The sequence below is a fragment of the Orcinus orca genome, chromosome 6 (assembly GCF_937001465.1).
Source record: "Orcinus orca chromosome 6, mOrcOrc1.1, whole genome shotgun sequence".
Classification (NCBI taxonomy): Eukaryota; Metazoa; Chordata; class Mammalia; order Artiodactyla; family Delphinidae; genus Orcinus; species Orcinus orca.
In genome coordinates, this window is record NC_064564.1 from 51,054,045 (window position 1) to 51,073,197 (window position 19,153).

The window sequence follows — 19,153 nt, forward strand, 5'->3', positions numbered from 1 at the left end:
AGACCAGCCAATGTACTGTTTGTTTAGTAAATTCTGCCTCCCAAGATTTTGAAGCAAAATTTTAAATTCAGCATTTGGAAACCAATTATGTGTGTAAAGGTAGTTTTCAATCACCTGAGTTCAAATCTTAGCTTCACTGCTTACTGGCAGTGTTAAAATCCTGGATAATTTACTAAAATTATCTGTATTCTAGTTTTCTCATCTGTAAAATGGAAATAATTAATATTACATCATTGTAGCTTTGCTGGAGGAGCAAATCAGTTAAATCACATAAGGTGTTTAGAATAGAGACTAGCAATAGTCAGCCCTCGATGTATTTAGCTATCATTGTAATTATTATAATTACGAATATCATTATCTGGTCTTATTTTGGTCACAGTTCTTATAAACATAAGTCAGTTTATTTACTTCATTTTACAAATGAAGCAAAATGGCTTCACGTGAGTAAATAATTTGCTTTGAGCTCTACACCTCATCAGAATGAGAATAAAACTCCCAAACCTTTCTTCATACACACCTTAGCGTCTGTTAAATATGAACAGATCTTTACACCAAGGGCACCACAATGGCAAGACAGTCTGAAATTATTTTATACCTAAGAAATGAAGTAATAAAAATATATATACATGTTTAGGCTCAAGTTCTTCTTATATCATATCACACCTGCCCTGGGTCACAAGGTCCACAAAAATTAGATGCAATCTAATTGTATTAGAGCAAAAAATACTAACAGTAAAAGAAATTAAAAGGAGGAAATGTGGAAACATAGAATTTTATATAGAGTAAAAGTATCATTCAAAATAAGGTGAAATAGAGACAGAAACAGATAATTCATTGCTGTAAGCCCTGTATTAGAAGAAATACTAAAAGAAGTTCTTAAGCATAAAGAGAAATGATAGAAAATAGGAATCTATGTGAGGGAATGAAGAATTGCAAAAAATGGTAAATATGTAGTAAAGGTAAAGGTCTTTCCTCCTTATTTAAAATTTATTTAAAAGACAATTAACTTTCTAAAAAATGAAAATTTATTGTGGGATTTATAGTATATGTAGTAGTAAAATATATGGCAGAATACAGAAATAGCAGAACTAATGGAAAGGAAAAATGGAAGAATTCTGCTTTAATTTTTTTTATAATATATGTGATGTGGTATAATATTAACTCAATGTAGATTATAATAAGTTAAGGATGTATATGATAATTCCTAGAGCAACCACTAAAATATAAAACAAAACTATAGCTGAAAAGCCAATATAGGAGACGAAATGAAATTCCCCAAAGTACTTGATAATTCCAAAAATGTCAGGCAAGGAGGAAAAATGATTGAAAAAGCAATTAGAAAACAAATAGCAAGATGGGAGATATTAACCCAACCACAGCAATAACTGCATTAAGTGTAAACTAAATACTTTCATTAAAAGGCAGAGATTATAGACTGGATATAAAAGTAAGACCCAATGATATACTGTCTACAAAAGATATACTTTATTTTTTTAAATTTTTAAATTTTTGATTTTTTACACTTCAAATATAAAGAAAAAGATAGGCTAAAAGTAAAAGGATGGAAAAAGATGCACCATGCAGACACATATCATAAGAAATCTGGAGTAACTATATTAATATCAAAGCAGACTTCAAGCTTAACAAAATATTAGCAGACAAATCCACTAGCATATAAAAAGGATGATATATCATGACTAAGTGTTAGGTTCATCCCAGTAATACAAATATAATTTTAATCTTTTGGCACTGTTTTGATATCTTTTGCCATACAAAAACATTTTTCTATAATCCTGTTTTGGTGAACAGCTCTTCCTAACACCCAGGGTGTCCAAATAATCATCTAAATTTTATAAGTTGTTTTTACTGACTTTTTCTATACACTTAATTCTTTAATCCACTGGGAATTTACTTTTGTATGTGGTGTGTGATAGCATTCCAACATTATTTTCCTCCAGATGGATTAAACAGGTGTACCAGCTATTTATTAACTAAGTGAGCCTTTTCTCACGGAATTGAAATTTTAGTTTGTCAAACATTAAATTCCTATATATGTTGAAATCCATTCCTGGGATCTTGATTGTCTTCTATTGTTCAGTTTGTTTGTTCCTATATCAATACAATGTCTTGTACTTTATTGCCTAGTAATGCATATCCTCCTCACTATTCCTCTTTTAATTAATTTTTTGGCTAGTCTTAGAAATTTCTTTCTCTGTATGGAGTTTAAGATTACTTTATTCAGTAAAAAATTTTTCTTATGATTCTAATTGTAATTTCCTTCCATTCATAGATTAATTGGAGAAAATTTAAATTTGGAGGACATTAAGGACTCCATTCAAGAACATGTTTCCATTTGTTTCATTTTTTAATATTTGACAATAAGATTTTATAACTTCCTTCTTAAAGAATCTGTATGTTTATTCTTTATTTCTAGGTATCTTTAGTTTTGTTACTATTGTGAATGAAATTATAATTCTATTTTGTTTTAAACTGATTATTGCTTTTATAGAGAAAGGATTTATAATTTTTTAAAAATTAAGGCTCATATCTGGACTTTTGGAAATGTGGGAGGAGATCACCCAGCCCTGTAAAGGCAAGCCTGAGCTAACAAAATCATCAGTTAGGATTAGTCAAGATCAGTCCAAATTTTGTTCTAAATTTCTGTCTCCTGGTGGCTCCCTTACCCAGCTATTTTCTGATTTGGGCACCAGTAAAGCAGTTTTTTCTGTTCTTGCTTGACTGAATTCTACTTGTCGTATATTCAGTGCCACCCTTGCCCCTCAGACTAGTCTGAGAGGATGCTCCTTCTTGGGGGCTGGGATCCAGCCCCAGACCAGATTCACTCTATCTCACAGGTAATCTGATAGATATCACTCATGCGATGTCCAACCATATGGAATAAGACTTTTATACCAGCAATATAAAACAATTAACCATCTCTACAATGGTCTTAAAAGTTATCTATGTGGTAAAGATTATTTCTAATAACAGATAAGAAATCATTACACACTCTAAGGATGGCCATTTAAATGTGGTTATATCAGGCTCATAAACCTTATAAATTAAAAGACTAAATCTCAATGCAGGGTTAGCCTTCAACAACAATATTAAGTAGGGTAACTTTCCTTTATCTTCCCTTGACATCGGTATCTAGTGTACTAATGGTGCAATTTAGCCATCTTGTCTTCTCCCTACTTCTATACCCTACGAAGGCCCAATCTCCACCTACTCCCAATACCCTCACCCAGACACAGGGAAATCAGACTTCTGTCTGAACAACAGGCAAACGCAAGTACATCTGACCTACGACAGCACCCTGCTTCTGTCTAGACGGTCCTCATTTAGAGAACCAAGCCTTCATATCTGGGTTTAGCTCGGCTTTTTGACCTGGCTCACAACAGAACTCTCTACTTCTGAGATGACCTCTGCTCCTCCCCTCAATCCTCCCCCCCAACCCCACCGATCCACTTATTATCTCCTCTTCTATAACTCCTTCCCATTCCAAAACATATGCTGAACATTTTCTTGCTGGAGATCTAACTCTTGAATTTCATTTAGGATGATAATTCCTTTTAGTTCCTTTGTCTCCCGTAGCTTGACCCCTCTCCAACCACCACAACCCTCCCTCCTCTGTCCCCTTCTTCCTTCTTCCCCAGGCTTCTGCCCTATTTGACAGGCAACATCCAGGGCTCCACCTCTAACTGCTGGAGCAGGTTGTCACTGGGCTTTGGGGACATTGACCTCGTCTGAGTTTGAATTTGAAGCTTGACAGTTATCACATTTGAGCCTCATAGGGGAAGCAAGCTAGGGTCTGTAATTGTATTATCTTCATTTTAAAAAATAAAGGAGGGGCACAGTGGTTGGGAGTCCGCCTGCCAATGCAGGGGACATGGGTTTGAGCCTGGTGCAGGAAGATACCATATGCCGCGGAGCAACTAAGCCCATGTGCCACAACTACTGAGCCTGCGCTCTAGAGCCGGCAAGCCACAACTACTGAGCCCATGTGCCACAACTACTGAAGCCCGTGCACCTAGAGCCCATGCTCCGCAACAACAGAAGCCACCGCAGTGAGAGGCTTGCACACGGCAACAAAGAGTAGCCCCTGCTCGTCGCAACTAGAGAAAGCCCGCGTGCAGCAACGAAGACCCAATGCAGCCAAAGATAAATAATTTATTAAAAATAAATAAATAAATGAACTGAGACTCAGAAAGGCATTATTACTTGTCCAACATCACACAGAAGTGAAATCTAGACTTGAACCCGGGTCTTCTGACTGAAAATTCCTTGCTCCTTGAAACTGTTTCTTTCTGTTTCTGAGCATAGTTAAAAAAAAGAAACAACAACAACAAAAAATCCAGACATTTAAAAACACCTTGAGGGAGTTTGGCATTAGCAGATGCAAACTATTACATGTAACATGGATAAACAACAAGGTCCTATTGTATAGCACAGGGAACTATATTCAATATGTTGGGATAAACCATAATGGAAAAGAATATAAAAAAGAATGTGTATATCTGAGTCACTTTGCTGTACAGCAGAAGTTAACACAACATTGTAAATCAACTATATTTCAATTAAAAAAAAATTTTTTAAATACCTTGAGGTCTAGAAACACCTTGAGGATGGAGAATGTGTCTTTTTGTCTTTAAGTTCATCCAGTCTCCCAAACAGCCAATAAGAGCTCACATAGCACAAGGTCAAGCACAATATATTTTGATAAACAAATACTAATTCTGTGGAAAGTATACACAAACAGCAAAATGAAAGTATCAAACCAATGCATGAATAAAGAAGTACGAACATTGACATCACTTACAGCTGATGGCTTTTCTAAGGAGAGCATTTATAGAAAATATGTATTTGAGATACAGAATAAATTGTGAGTTTATAGAATATCAGAACCAGATCATGGAGATCTCTATGATCTTCTTATCTAATCCCACTCAACTAACAGAGTAGCCAACATTGAGAAGGCAATATGGATTAAAATAATCTGAGAAGCAAGACCTTTGTTTTTCTGAAACTCATTTTTCTAGGAAGGAATCTTTCTGGTCAGTTTTCTTTTGGGATCAGCATTTCCTACCATTATTAAGCTACATAAATGCACAGTATGAGCTATGTTTATCTATTTAAACATCCAGTAAAAGTCAATAATTTTAGATGAATTAATAAGTGTTTAGATTGTTTATTTTGACTTTATCTCTTTTGTTTTGTAATTTCTTTATCCGAAAAATGATTACAAAAGATGTTGCCGTTTTGTTTCTTGACTCTGTGTACATATCGTACAGTCAAAAAGTCTTAAATTTTTAAAGCCTAATTCATTTTTAAAATCTCTTACCTTAGACTATCAAAAAGCAACCCTGCCTTTAAAGTGATTTGGATATAATGGAAACAAAAATAATTTTATCTAAAGAGATCAATATAAAAATGATCTTGAAAATATTTATATTTGTGACCCAAATAATGTTTCCATCATTATAAAACTAAATCTGATCTCAAAAATTACCATATTAAGTTGTTTTTCTGTGGGTGACTCCTCTAAGTAGTTTGTAAAGTGAATTATTCTAAGAAAAGCAGTTTTCAGTAATCATAGACAATGGCATGGAACAAGAATAAATAGAAATGAAAATTGTATGTGAATTTAAATAAAACCTTAACTGTATATAACAAGAATAACAGTTTGGAATTATACTAATGTGACTTTCTCTTTTGCATTTCTTTGTATGTTACTTTCCTCCAAGCCTGCTAGAGGAATCCTTTTGCCTTAGGAGATTTGGGCTGGTTGTAGGAAGGCTGCAAAGGGATGGATTGAGTTCCCTCTCAGCCTTGATATTGTGTCTTTTTAATTTTGGCCATTCTCATACGTGTGTAATGATATCTCTTTGTGGTTTTAATCTGCATTAAATGTATACATATATCCCCTATCTCCTTCCTTTAAAAAAAAATAAAAGAACAGTTCCCACCCACCTCATATGGTTGCTCTGAAGATTAAGTGAGATAACTCATAGAAAGCACTGTAAAACACATATAGCTTATAATCAATAATATAATCACGTGAACTAAGAGATTTTATAACAGCGCCTGCATGGCTGAATGAACCAATTACACACTTGAACACATTTGTCTTGGAATAAGACAGAGGATAGATTGGGGGATAATGATGACCAAGAAGTCCAGGGTTTGGTCTTCTAAATGGAGTCGCAAAGGGGGAAGACATTTAAAGGATGAATAGTTAAAGTTCTAGCAGAGAAGTAAAAGCAATGCTTCGGATCAGCTGAAAAAGAGTGGTAATAGAGGCTGAGAGCGTGTCCAGGCAAAGATTACAATAGATGATTATTTATGATTAATGCCCAAGTAAGATAAGATAACTGGGCAAATACAGCTGAAATTTTGCACAATGCTGTGGAAAGAGATCTCAGCCTAGCTTTAACTAGAGTTTTGGTGTCTTTGAAACAAGAAGATTGGACAACATAATCTCTAGGGTTATGTATGGATCTAGCAGCTTGTGAAATTTCCAAACTGTGTTATGGGATTGGGAGTGGGAAGAGAGAGAGGTTGTGATCCCTGAAAATTCCAGGTGATTGAAATAAAAAGGAAATCTAGAATTGAAAGTTATCAGAGTATAACTGTATCCTTACAGTGCCCTTTGTAGGTAATGGAAGAAGAAGGGGGCAATGGGGCACTTTTCCAGCATCTCTGCTCTCAGTGAATATCACATGAAGTATTGACATTCAAAAATGGGATTGCCAAGGAATGGGAGGGAAAAAAATGCAGGAACAGGGTGATGGATAGATGGATGGTTAAATGTCCAAACTCAGGATATTCAACCACTGGATTTAATTTCTCTGAAGATCATTATGAAATAGTGTAGCTTATTACATTTTATATATGGTTTAAAAAATTCTTGAGCTAATCTGCTACTGCCATGAAATGTATTTCAAGGCTTTAGTTTCCCAAATGGTGCTCACAGGGATGAAAACAAATTTAAACATTTTCCCAAGGAAAACAACACTGACATATTCAAATAGTGTTAAAGTTCCTTCTAAAGGCAAGAACATGTTAATTTTGAGTTACCTGAACTATCCCGACCTCTGACTTCTCCTGTACAAGTAGATAATTGACATTTTTGGATACCTATCATGCCAAGCACTGTACTAGGTACTTTTACACATTTTCATCTATACATTTTCCTATTCAATCCTCCCAAGAATCATGTAGTTTTGGCAAAAGAGACTTTGTTCATAGAAGTTAAAGTATGTCAAATTCTTACTGTAAGTAAGAGGTAGAGCCCTCTGGGAATTCACAATTTAGTTGAGTAGGCAGGAACCCCAGTAAAAATATCTTAAGGTAAGTGCTATCATAGACATCCATTAGACCAGTGCAGCTCCCAGAAGAAGCTCTAGGAAGGGCTTTAAAGAATGAGTAGAACTTTGACAGGTAAATATTGGGATGAAGGGGAAGAAGTAGAAGAGAAATTCAAAGAAGGAGAAAAGTTTCACATAGGTACACATGATGATCAGAAAATGCCTGGTGTGGTCATGGAATGGTGAGTTGCTGTAATTGGTGGGGGATAGGGTGGTATGAGATGTCAGTGTATGACTGGCTTAGAGGCAAGAGGAGATATGACTGTAACAGGCAACAGAGAACCACAAAGAATTTTGACCAGAAAAAAATGGCTGGATCAGGACTGTGGTTTAAGAAAATACTTCCAGCAGGCTTCAACTAATGTATGGTAGTCTGGGTAGAAGGAGGAGAGACGGGAGGCAGGGAGGCTGGTGAAGTCTGCCTTGGTAATGCTGGCAGGACCTGAAGAGGACCTGCCCTAAGGCCCTGCCAAGGAAGAGGGAGAAATGCACTTCCTACTCAAAATGTTCTCTCATAAGCTCCCTCTGCACTGATTCCTTGGAAAACAAGGTAGAATTCCCTAACTTCTTGATTTGAAAGGTTTTTTGTTTGTTTGTAGTTTGTTCTTTGGCAAGTAAAAAGGAGCTCTTTTTGGGTGTCCTTTACCCGGGTTCTGGGTATAAGGAACAGAAGTAGAATGCTAGTGATCTCAACAGAATAATTCTATCAATAGAATTAGATTGGATGGGGAGACTTAATGATGACTCCTAAATTTTAAACCCGAATGACTAGGAAAACCGTGGCCTCCCTGTAGGAAATTAGATAATGATATGGGAAGAAAGACAGTATGCTTATTTTAAATAGATTCAATTGGAAGTTACAATGGGATTTTCATGCAGAAATATCCAGAAGCTGCTGAAAGGCCAGAACTAGTGTTCATTAAAAAAAACAACAGAGGCTGAAGATAATAGAGTTAGCCATTATCCGCGTGGAGATAAAGCCGTGTGGGGAGATGTCTGTGCTGAGGAATAACATGGTGGCAAAGGGAAAAGATGGCCCAGGGCAGACCTGAGAGGAAATAGAGCTGGAGAAGAGGAGGCGTCTAGAGAGAAAGAAAGGACAGAAGGCGAGAAAAGTCTAACATTCAGAGTTGCAGAGGCACAGGGAAGAGAGGTGAAGGTGGTAAATGCAGTAGACTTGTGGAAGGGGAGGAAGGGGGAGGATGTAGATGCAGGGTCCGTGTTTTATGATAAAGGGTCGCTTTCTGCCTTCTCCTCTTGCCCCATTCCAGTCCATCCAGGACTTTATTCCTCTCTCGCTGCCTGGCCTGGGCACTGATGACATTGATGACTGCTTAGCCACCAGTGTTTGCTTGTAAAATCAGTTTCCTCTTTACATGAAATTCTCCCCAAGAGCAAGAACTGTGTGGGGTCATCTACACAGTGGGTGCAGAATGGGGACTCAGGGAAGAAATCAAGGCAGCCTCCCTGAGAGAACAGTTTCTGGAGAGTGTTGGGAAGGGAAGTTAAATAGTAAGGTGTTATGGACCAGGAAGATGGTAAGAAATAAAGAAGCATCTGATTATGAGAGTGGGCAGGGAGTTATGAGAAAAAGGAGAGAGAAAACTACGTCCAGAGAGAAGCAGAAAGAATAAAATGTGTAATTCTAGGGTGGGAGAGATTTGAAGATGTTCCTAAACTGTGGTGAAAGCCAGTGGAAAGGACAGGATGGAGATGCAAGAAGAAGGTGTGGGTAATAACTGATGGAATGACTTTGAGAAGGGACTGGTGAATGCAGGAGAGGGATGAACTTCCGACCCAGGGCAGGGGGTGAGGGAAGGTGCAGAGAAATGGAGAGATGAGGTACCAGGTCAGAATGGACTAGGAGGAAGGAAACTATAGCTAGCCTAATGGAAAAACAAAAACAAAAAAACCTTGAGATTCTAATACTGCCATTTATCAGTCATGTGACCTGTGGCAAGTGCCTTAACATATTTTTGAAAGGTTCAACTCCCTTTAGCTAAAATGGGGATACTACCTTCCAACTCCCCGAATCGGGCATATGGTCTTGCTTACTTGCAAGTGCTTTCTCGGCTTTTTGTTTGTTTTGTTTTAAATTTATTTGGGGATATTTCCCTTAGAAGGCAGAGAAGCTGGAAGATGGTCTGGATCTTATCAGCAAAGTAGCAAGTGGGTCACCAGAGCATGAAGGAGAGAGTGATGCCATAGGCCTGAGTGATCAGGAGGTTTCTGAGGGCTGGGCAAAGGATAGGGAGATGAATAACACAACGTGAATAAAAGGATTTGCAAGCATCAGTGAGGACCCAGGAGAAATGAGAGGGCAAGGATGTCTGATACTGAGGAATCAGGCCTCTTGGCTGAAAAAGTGTTAGGGAAGGCCTGCTCACAATCGTCCTAGCCTAACCGCTCTCACAGGTGAGGGTAATGAGAGGCGGCACCTGGGGCTCACGCATCCCAGCAGGCTTTGGGATGGCTTGACTGCGCGCTTCCGGGGTCAGGGGTTAGGGTCCGTTAGTTTCTACGAGGCTGCAACGGAGTCTCAACACAAAGATTAGGAAGCCGGGTAAGGAGCCTGGTGCACCTTACTTGGGACTGGGGTGTGTTAGGGCGCCCGCCAGGGCGGCCCAGCCCGGGCACCTACCGCGCCTCGGCGTGCCAGTGGTGGTGCAGCTGGCTCCCGCCGCCGCAGGAACTTCAGGAACTTTTTTTTTTTGGTAAATTGCTGCGTGAGGAGAGGCCCCGCCCTTCCGCGCCCGGCCGCCCGGCCTCCCCTCCGGCGGTCCTGGCGGGTGTTCGTTCCCGGTCGGCGTGGAGGGCCTGGAGACGGCGGCCCATGGGACCCGTGGAGCTGCCCGCCTGGCTGCAGCCCAGGTAGGACGCTCGGCAGAGCAGGGAGAGGAGCGGGTACGGGAGGAGGGGCCGCCGGGGATGAGGGTGGGGAACTGGGCGGTGGGTGGTGCCGATACTGATGAGCTGGGGGAGCACCGGCCAGCGCCCGAGCAAACTTAGGCCCCACACTCCGTGGGGCTCTGGACAGGTATTAGCTAATTCAGTTGTTTCGACAACCCTAAGAGTAACTGTTATTTCCCCCATTTTATAGCTATGGAAATGGGAAGGACGGGCTGCGTGTCCACCCTTCCTTTTGTGCTCTCTCTTGCCGTCTTTTTCTTTCTTCCCCCTCCGCCGACCTGGAGCCCTTCCCTTGACTTTCTCTACTTGCTGCAGAAACACCAATCACACGTGTAGATTTCAGGGCCCAGTTCCAGAAAAACTGATCCAGTGGTACGAGGGTAGAGCCTGCGATGTGTAAGTTTAACCCACGCAGCATGTGATTCTGCTGTAGGTTTGAGGGAGGAATTCCTCTTCCCCACTCATTTAGTAGTACTTGAGTCATCTGTAGGGGTGCCCAGGTAAAATCATCAAGCTACACTGTATCTGCTTACCAACGTATTTGCCTGATTTCCCAGAGGTTTCACGTCTCCAACTAGGAGAAAAATCTTGTCTACCCTGGGCAGGGCCACTCCCACCGCTTTTCCGAACCAGAGGCAACACTTCAAACGGTGCTTTCTCTAACTCCCTCAAACGTGTATCTGTCAGTCTTCTCTTAGTCATCTCCCCAGCAACCCATTTTAAAAGCCAGCTTCACTTCCCATATCTGGCCCAAGTGACTAAACTGCTTTCTCTGTGTGTCTGGTGAAGGAAGCTATCTGCTCTTGCAAAATATAATAGGCAGTGGTGAGACACTGTCCCCAGTCACATAATGCATTCAGAAGTCAGGTGTGTCCCATGATTGAATTATCCACCACCTGGGAATACCACCATTGCTACTCCCCTCTTGTAACTATAACCTAGTTATCAAGTTCAAGTTCTGCACTTAGCAGGGACACATATCGACCACATCAGCCCCTCTCCATCCATATTTTCTTTTCAAAAATATTCAAAGCCTACTTTGCAATGCTTTTATTCCTTGGGGAGCAGCAAGGTTAGAGGTTTATCAAAGATGAAAGTGGATTTTGAAATAGAACCATATTTATCTTTAAACAAACTCAGGATGGTTACTTTAACAGATAGTGTGCTTTCAAAATCTGATGGGGTTTAGAGGGGTAACCAAATAAAAGACTCTGATATGGAATAGTTGTCTCTTGCTTGCTCAGATTGGCCAGTAAGTTAGTGAAAAGATGAGTATAATGCTGAAAGGGTGATTATAAAGGAAGTGTTTAATATGTTTAAATGAAGTATTTTCCTGTATTTATTGTAGGTATAGGAAGAATGCCTATCTTTTCATCTACTACTTAATCCAGTTCTGTGGCCACTCATGGATATTCACAAATATGACAGTCAGATTCTTTTCATTTGGAAAAGGTAAAAGCCCAAAACAGTTTTGGATTTTTAACTTTCAATCCTCGTTTTCACCTAGTCCTGGTTATAATAATTTTTTAACTTCTATGAACTGCACCTAATAGCCTTCACTTCTCTAAAATGTAGTGACCATATTTTTCAGTAAGCATACTTTGTTCTTACTGCAAAAACCAAAACCTTTTTGGAGGAGGAGGGGGAGGTAAGATGAGGGAAAGGTATGTGGCTTCCCCCTGAGTAGGCGTTTGCCCTGAAAACATAGACATGGCGTTGGGGTGGTGCCATTTCACTCTTCCTTTTTTGTTCTGCACCAAACCTTAGCAGATTTGGTGTGTGTTGTGGAAATCTGTAAATTCCAGTAAAACATTTTTTGCAGAGAAATCAGGAATTAACCAATTCTTCTCCTGTTTTTTATTCCCCAGGTTTCAGATAACTGGAAACTACTAACAAATGAAAGACAAACTTTATATTCCCCAGGCTTCTATTTGATCCCTTTAAAGGGCAGTGTGTCCATAAGAAAATGACACACTTTGTAGATGACTCATCACCTATATGGGAGTTAGCATTAATGGTTTAAGTCATAAGTTTCCTCCACTTTCCTAAAAAGTAAAGATTTTAAATGCATTTCAGTTTTCCAAGAAATGAATCACTGTCATTTAACATTCTGACTGTCAAAATAACATTCTTTTCACGTTCCATCCCCACATGGGTAAGTGTCATCACAGTTTACAACTGTTGCATGACTTGACAATTTGAGCAACTGCTGGTTTCAGCTAAAAACAAACATCTAGGATATATCTGGGAAAAGTCATGCTGTGCTCATCAATTCAGACTTCTGTATCCTCAGAAAATTAATCCACTTCTGTGGCACCATAAATGTTGCTTTTTCATTACTGCAATCTACAGATAAATTCTTGCCTTTGTTAAGAACCTCCAAAGATACAGCCTGAGGCTTGAATTTCAACTATGAGTGTTGGGAGTCCTCAAGCAGAGGAAAACACAGGGCTTAGGAAAACTTCCCTTATATTTTTAGGAAAAAACATAACTTCTAGACCTTGGAAGTTAGCTGTGGCTTTGAGGGCATATTATAGGTCATTCACAACATGAGTAACAAGGCATGAACTCTTTCTTATGCTGCCTGGCCTTTCCAGTAGCAAAAGTGCCTTAGTCAGCAGTGTACTTATTTCTTAATTGTTATCCTGCCGTTATAATTATAAAAGCTACGTATTATTAAAGAAACACAACCCATTCATATGGAAGGCAGGCTGAAAAGAACTATGTGGGGTTCAGTACAGTTCCTGAATCAATGTATAAATTAAGTAGCTCAACAGCACTCAAGCACCTGGACTAGTAACGTCTGCTACTTTCTTCCTTCAAGGAGCCGTGTGACTGATAATTCTGTTACAGCAAGTGCAGGGCCATGGATAAGAGCATGGACTGTCTATGCCTCAGGAATCATCTGTGAAATGGGGATGATAATTATGTCTATCTCATAGAGCTGCTGGGAAGAGACACCCTTTGTGGTTGATAAATTATTATCATGTGAATGATCACTAGGGAGTGAAAACAACAAAGACTTCCCTAGAAGATTCTTAACATGGCAGGATTTCAATTTAAAATTTAAACCAACACATTTATCCTATTTAGATGAACATTTGTTTGCCTCCCATTTCAGCTCTCTCCAAATGCAGTATTTGTTTTGGGCCCTCTGCAGTGGGCCCAAGTTCCAGTGTTTAAAACTCACAGAAATCCAGAAAGCACTAACTACATATATATGAGCCATAAATGCTAGATATACATAAGATGTTATTTGATATCATGGCATCATTAATCTCATTTCCATAAATCTTCTCTGAAATAGTATTTTCTCATCTCTGTCATTTTCCTGTCAATGGACAAGGTGTGGGCACCACAGCTTCTTTAATAAACTGACTTCCAGCCTGTTTTCACTGGTGTAGTCTAGAGTCTAGCTGTTTACTTTTATGCTGGGATTCCTTTAGAATCTCATAAATGGGGAATAAATGCTTTAGCTTTGGCCATGGAGCCTTCTTTTTCAAGTTTTAAATCCTTTCTGGAAGAGGAGCAATTAAAATGTACAATGATATAAAGTGTTTTCTTTGGTTACATAGTCTTTGTAATTTAGTAATCTATTTAGGAAATTTCTCACATGTACTGAGAAAAAGGAAATAAGGAGTCTCAACTGTATTTCAAAGTGCTTTATAGATTTGGGTTGTGATCTATGTTTTACTTACCATGTCTGTCTTTTTAATTCACTGGACACAGATTCAATGGTTGACACTTTTTATGCAATTGGACTTGTCATGCGACTTTGCCAATCTATTTCCCTCTTGGAGTTGCTGCACATATATGTTGGCATTGAATCAGACCATCTTCTGCCTAGGTTTCTGCAGGTAGGTTTTAATCGCATTATTTGTATTATAGAATTTGTCGCATACTTAACTTTGTTCTATTTATAGCCTCTGTTGACTTTATGGCAGTGAAAAAGCCAACCTTTGCTAATTTGCAACCCACATCACTAACAAGGAGAATTCCATGAAAAACTTACCTCATCCTAAAACACTGCACACTTAAAAAACAGAAATATAGATCAATGGAACAGGATAGAAAGCCCAGAGATAAACCCATGCACATATGGTCACCTTATCTTTGATAAAGGAGGCAAGAATATACAGTGGAGAAAAGACAGCCTCTTCAATAAGTGGTGCTGGGAAAACTGGACAGCTACGTGTAAAAGAATGAAATTAGAACACTCCCTAACACCATACACAAAGATAAACTCAAAATGGATTAAAGACATAAATGTAAGGCCAGACACTGTCAAACTCTTAGAGGAAAACATAGGCAGAACACTCTATGACGTAGATCACAGCAAGATCCTTTTTGACCCACCTCTTAGAGAAATGGAAATAAAAATAAACACATGGGACCTAATGAAACTTAAAAGCTTTTGCACAGCAAAGGAAACCATAAACAAGATGAAAAGACAGCCCTTAGAATGGGAGAAAATAGTTGCAAATGAAGCAACTGACAAAGGATTAATCTCCAAAATTTACAAGCAGCTCATGCAGCTCAATATCAAAATAACAAGCCAATCCAAAAATGGGTAGAAAACCTAAATAGACATTTCTCCAAAGGAGATATACAGATTGCCAACAAACACATGAGAGAATGCTCAACATCATTAATCATTAGAGAAATGCAAATCAAAACTACAATGAGGTATCACTTCACGCCAGTCAGAATGGCCATCATCAAAAAATCTACAAACAAACAAACAAACAAAATCTACAAACAATAAATGCTGGAAAGGGTGTGGAGAAAAGGGAACCCTCTTGCACTGTTGGTGGGAATGTAAATTGATACAGCCACCATGGAGAACAGTATAGAGGTTCCTTAAAAAACTAAAAATAGAGCTACCGTATGACCCAGCAATCCCCCTACTGGGCATATACCCTGAGAATACCATAATTCAAAAAGAGTCATGTACCAAAATGTTCATCGCAGCTCTATTTACAATAGCCAGGACATGGAAGCAACCTAAGTGTCCATCAACAGATGAATGGATAAAGAAGATGTGGCACATATATACAATGGAATATTACTCAGCCACAAAAAGAAATGAAATTGAGTTGTTTGTAGTGAGGTGGGTAGACCTAGAGTCTGTCGTACAGTGTGAAGTAAGAGAGAGAAAAACAAATACTGTATGCTAACACATATATATGGAATCTAAAAAAAAAAAAAAAAAAGGTGATGAAGAACCTAGGGGCAAGATGGGAATAAAGACATAGACTTTATGGACTTGAGGTTATGGGGAGGGGGAAGGGTAAGCTGGGACAAAGTGAGAGAGTGGCATGGACATATATACACTACCAAACGTAAAATCGATAGCTAGTGGGAAGCAGCCACATAGCACAGGGAGATCAGCTGGTGCTTTGTGACCACCTAGAGGGGTGGGATAGGGAGGGTGGGAGAGAAGGAGACACAAGAGGGAAGAGATATGGGGACATAAGTATATGTATAACTGATTTACTTTGTTATAAAGCAGAAACTAACACACCATTGTAAAGCAATTATACTCCAATAAAGATGTTAAAAAAGAAAAAAAAAAGAATACAATACCTGGTTGCTATTGCTGTTATTTTAGGTATCATTTGTATCTAGCCCTAGATGACCATTGTTCCTTTTAAAGGCAGGTTGAAGGAAGGTGGGAAAGTCACTGGTAGATATTTAGTATACTAAATCATTGCTGAATTAAGGCAAGAAAAACAAAAAAGTGGTATTTTCCATAAGGAGAGATAAAGGTTAAGTGACTATATGAGCATATGTTTAAAATTTACATGAGTATAATATTAACTGTTTGCAAAATAAATTGGAAAAATGGATAACAAAATATGACCAATTTGCATTGTAAAAATATTTGAAATACCAGAATCTGATTGTATTGCCAGCACCTAGCAAAGTGCTTATAACAGAAACATACACCTTCAATTTTGTTGATTGGAGGAGTGGCATAGATCCTTGTATTAAAATTTGCTTAAAATACCATGAAAGTTTAAAAGATGGAAATCAGAGTATAAACTTGAGGAGCCTATCAACTCAGCATTGCAAGTTCATGGGAGATTTTTGTTTATTCAGTAAAAGTAGAGAAATAGTATTCATTAGGATGAAGACATTTTCAGTGTTGACATATCAAATGTAAAATAAAAATTGGGGCAATATTTAGAGTACAAACTAGTAACAGAGTAGTCAGCTAGCCAAAACCTAGATGGAAATGCCTTAAATGTATTTCCTTACAAAATAAAAAGGGGTACACATATGTCCCAGAAGAAGCATATTATTTAGGAAAAGATTTATTGGTATTTATTATTTGTTAACAACTAAGATGCATATAGCATCATCTAATGCTAATTTTAGAGAACAGAAGTAACAACCCACGTTAAATGAAAGTTGTATTCTGTCATATGGAATTATTTTGCTTGGAGTATGATCAAATTTATCTGAATCTAAGTCATGTTTTCTTTTGGCATACTTTTTTGGATTTTGTACTTTATTAGGCTAAATTGGATAATATTAATTTTATGGTAAAACAGCAGTTTCAAAGTTAAGAGCAGTGTTATTTTAGTTATTTCCAAAGAAGGAAATGCAAGTGAGAAGCAGGACAGTTAAATTTGTAAGAAAGAAGAGCATCTTGAATATGTCTAGAAAATATGCATATATTTTATGCTTTCCAAAAGTATGTAGACTTATCCAAAAATAGAAAGTATTATACAACTTAGAAATCTGATTTCTTGCAGTCCTAGAAATTCCAGAATATTTAAGTGTGATTTTAATCACTATTAATTGAAACTGTAGTGGCTTATGGAAGTATGATCACTGTAATCAGAATATATCCTGGTTTGGTAATTAAAAAATAATGGCAAGTATACACTGACACTTTTTATTTAAAGGTGAGGTGGCAAAGTCTACTGTTGTTGGAGCTCAAATGATTTTTAAGTTTCTGTTGTCAGGAGCAGTCAGGGACCATCATAGTAGTGAAGACCGTTACCATTCTCATTCTGGGCTGATTATTGTTAATTTTTGTTGTGATGTTTAGCTTCCTCTTTTTATCTCTTTGAGATTCTACCTGTCCTCTGTTTCTTTTATTCATTTACTATCTTTTCTATGGTTTTCAGAATGGACATAGTATTGTAAAAAAGCTTCAAGAACACAGCATTGGGTCCAGAGTTTCATTTTCTGCCCCCTTCTTTTATTAGAGTTCTGCAGATAATTAGAAGAATTCCCTCATTATGAGATGACTCTGAGGCCCCTAACTTTAAAATAACCAAACGAAAGTCTAAAGTTGTGTAATTATTCTTGGTTTTCCTGTTTCCCCACTTTTAAGTGAAGAAACTAGTTAAGAATGTGGCTAAGCTACTCATACAGTAATCATAGCTGATTGCATATAGTATCTGGAAAAATGCATGGTGTCTAGCTGCTTTCAAGTAGGTTGAAAAACATGTCTACTCATTTGTGATGTTATTTTGACATTACCTTTGTGAGATTGCTAAGTCACAACGGAATTCTCTTTTTGGGAACTGGTCTTCCAAAATATCAAGATAAGTAATTCCCAAAAGAGGTAGGAACTCTTAGCTAGTTGAGCAATTAGAATCACATGTATCAAATGACGGTGGTGTGTGTTTAGGAGGGTATGTTTGTTTTCTGTGTTTTCTTCTGTACGTTTTTAAATGTTTTATACACATCTTTATTTTGACAGTTAGGGAAAAGCCACTTGATTTTCTAATATTACAATTGGTAAAAGAAAGTGGGGGGAACCCATTGACGATAAGACTATAATAAGTTAACACAGAGATGTATAGTTTATGTATTTTTTAAAGGTACAATTTAGAGGAAACGGGCAAAATGATAACATAAATAGTTGTTTATATACATCCATTTTTGGAAACAATTACATGCCAGTTAAAATTATATCAGGAAATAAAGTAAACTTTTGGTATTTTTAATTTTATAAAATGGGAAAGTAAAAAAGGTCCAAAAGTAGAATATAACTATAATTAAAAGTGATAAGTGAAAACTTGGCATCTCTCCTCTCTAACGCCTTGCTCCCAAATGAGCTTGCGTATTTTATTAGCTTGATTTTTTAAAAAAAGTTGAATTGGGAAACTATTTTAGTATATTTAATCAAAACAACTTGCTTTTATGGAGCGGAAGTACCACCAACCCTGAAATATTGATTTTGAAGGGCTTTCTTCTGACTTCGCTTGTGCAGAAGCCTGAGAAAGAGGTTTTTATTGATATAGCTTTAGGATGTTTCAACTCAGGGAGAGGGAAAATATCCACAAAACTAACCTTTGTTTTATGACATTAGGCTGATGTGCCTTTAGGAAACCCTCAGAGTTATCCACTTTACTCCTTTACCTTTTGAGAAATGCAAAGACTTCATACATAACTGAATTATAACGGCTAAATTCTGCCTCCTTACCTTTGCATCCCAATAAACATAGCTGCACATGTCTTCATTTTACACAATTTTTTAAATCTATAAATCAAAACACTGGGAGTTATTACCCCCAAATTATCGTGCCTACAGACTTCCATTTGTGAGCCCAAATTGCCAGAACAATTTTTATTTTTACCGACATCACATCCTATTTCTGATAAGGACAAGCAGGGGTCTGCTTGTCAAAAATCATTCCAAAGATTTCACAGTCACAGATTCATAAGAACAAATATGAAGGATATACCCAAGGAGAGTGTCTTAAAATAAACCCTTTTAGGAAAACAGCAAAGTTTCACCCTAATTTCTTTTAATCCGTGACACAGGTGCTTCTTTGCATTGCTAGATTTAATTTTTTTTTTTCCATAAAGTCATATAGATTTTCTCTCCAGTTTTAAGTTGGGAACAGGTTTAT

At 37.8% G+C, this 19,153-nt stretch overlaps 2 protein-coding genes across 3 annotated transcripts in view; one reads left to right on the forward strand and one right to left on the reverse strand.

Moving 5' to 3' along the window:
* Positions 1-10,202, reverse strand: part of LOC101289308 (heterogeneous nuclear ribonucleoprotein U-like protein 2) — a 24,130-nt gene extending 13,928 nt beyond the window's left edge. The window contains 1 exon segment of the mRNA XM_049711854.1: positions 10,111-10,202. Within this exon segment, the coding sequence (XP_049567811.1) occupies positions 10,111-10,202 (92 nt within the window).
* The window catches only part of HACD4 (3-hydroxyacyl-CoA dehydratase 4), a 22,772-nt gene continuing 13,487 nt past the window's right edge, over positions 9,869-19,153 (forward strand). Inside the window, exons 1-3 of one of the 2 annotated variants that reach the window (XM_033417335.2) lie at positions 9,869-10,238; positions 11,626-11,729; positions 14,007-14,134. In XM_033417335.2, the coding sequence (XP_033273226.2) occupies positions 10,201-10,238; positions 11,626-11,729; positions 14,007-14,134 (270 nt within the window). In that variant the 5' untranslated portion in view covers positions 9,869-10,200. The remainder of the gene's footprint in view (positions 10,239-11,625; positions 11,730-14,006; positions 14,135-19,153) is intronic. The other variant, XM_004286218.3, reaches the window with a different exon arrangement.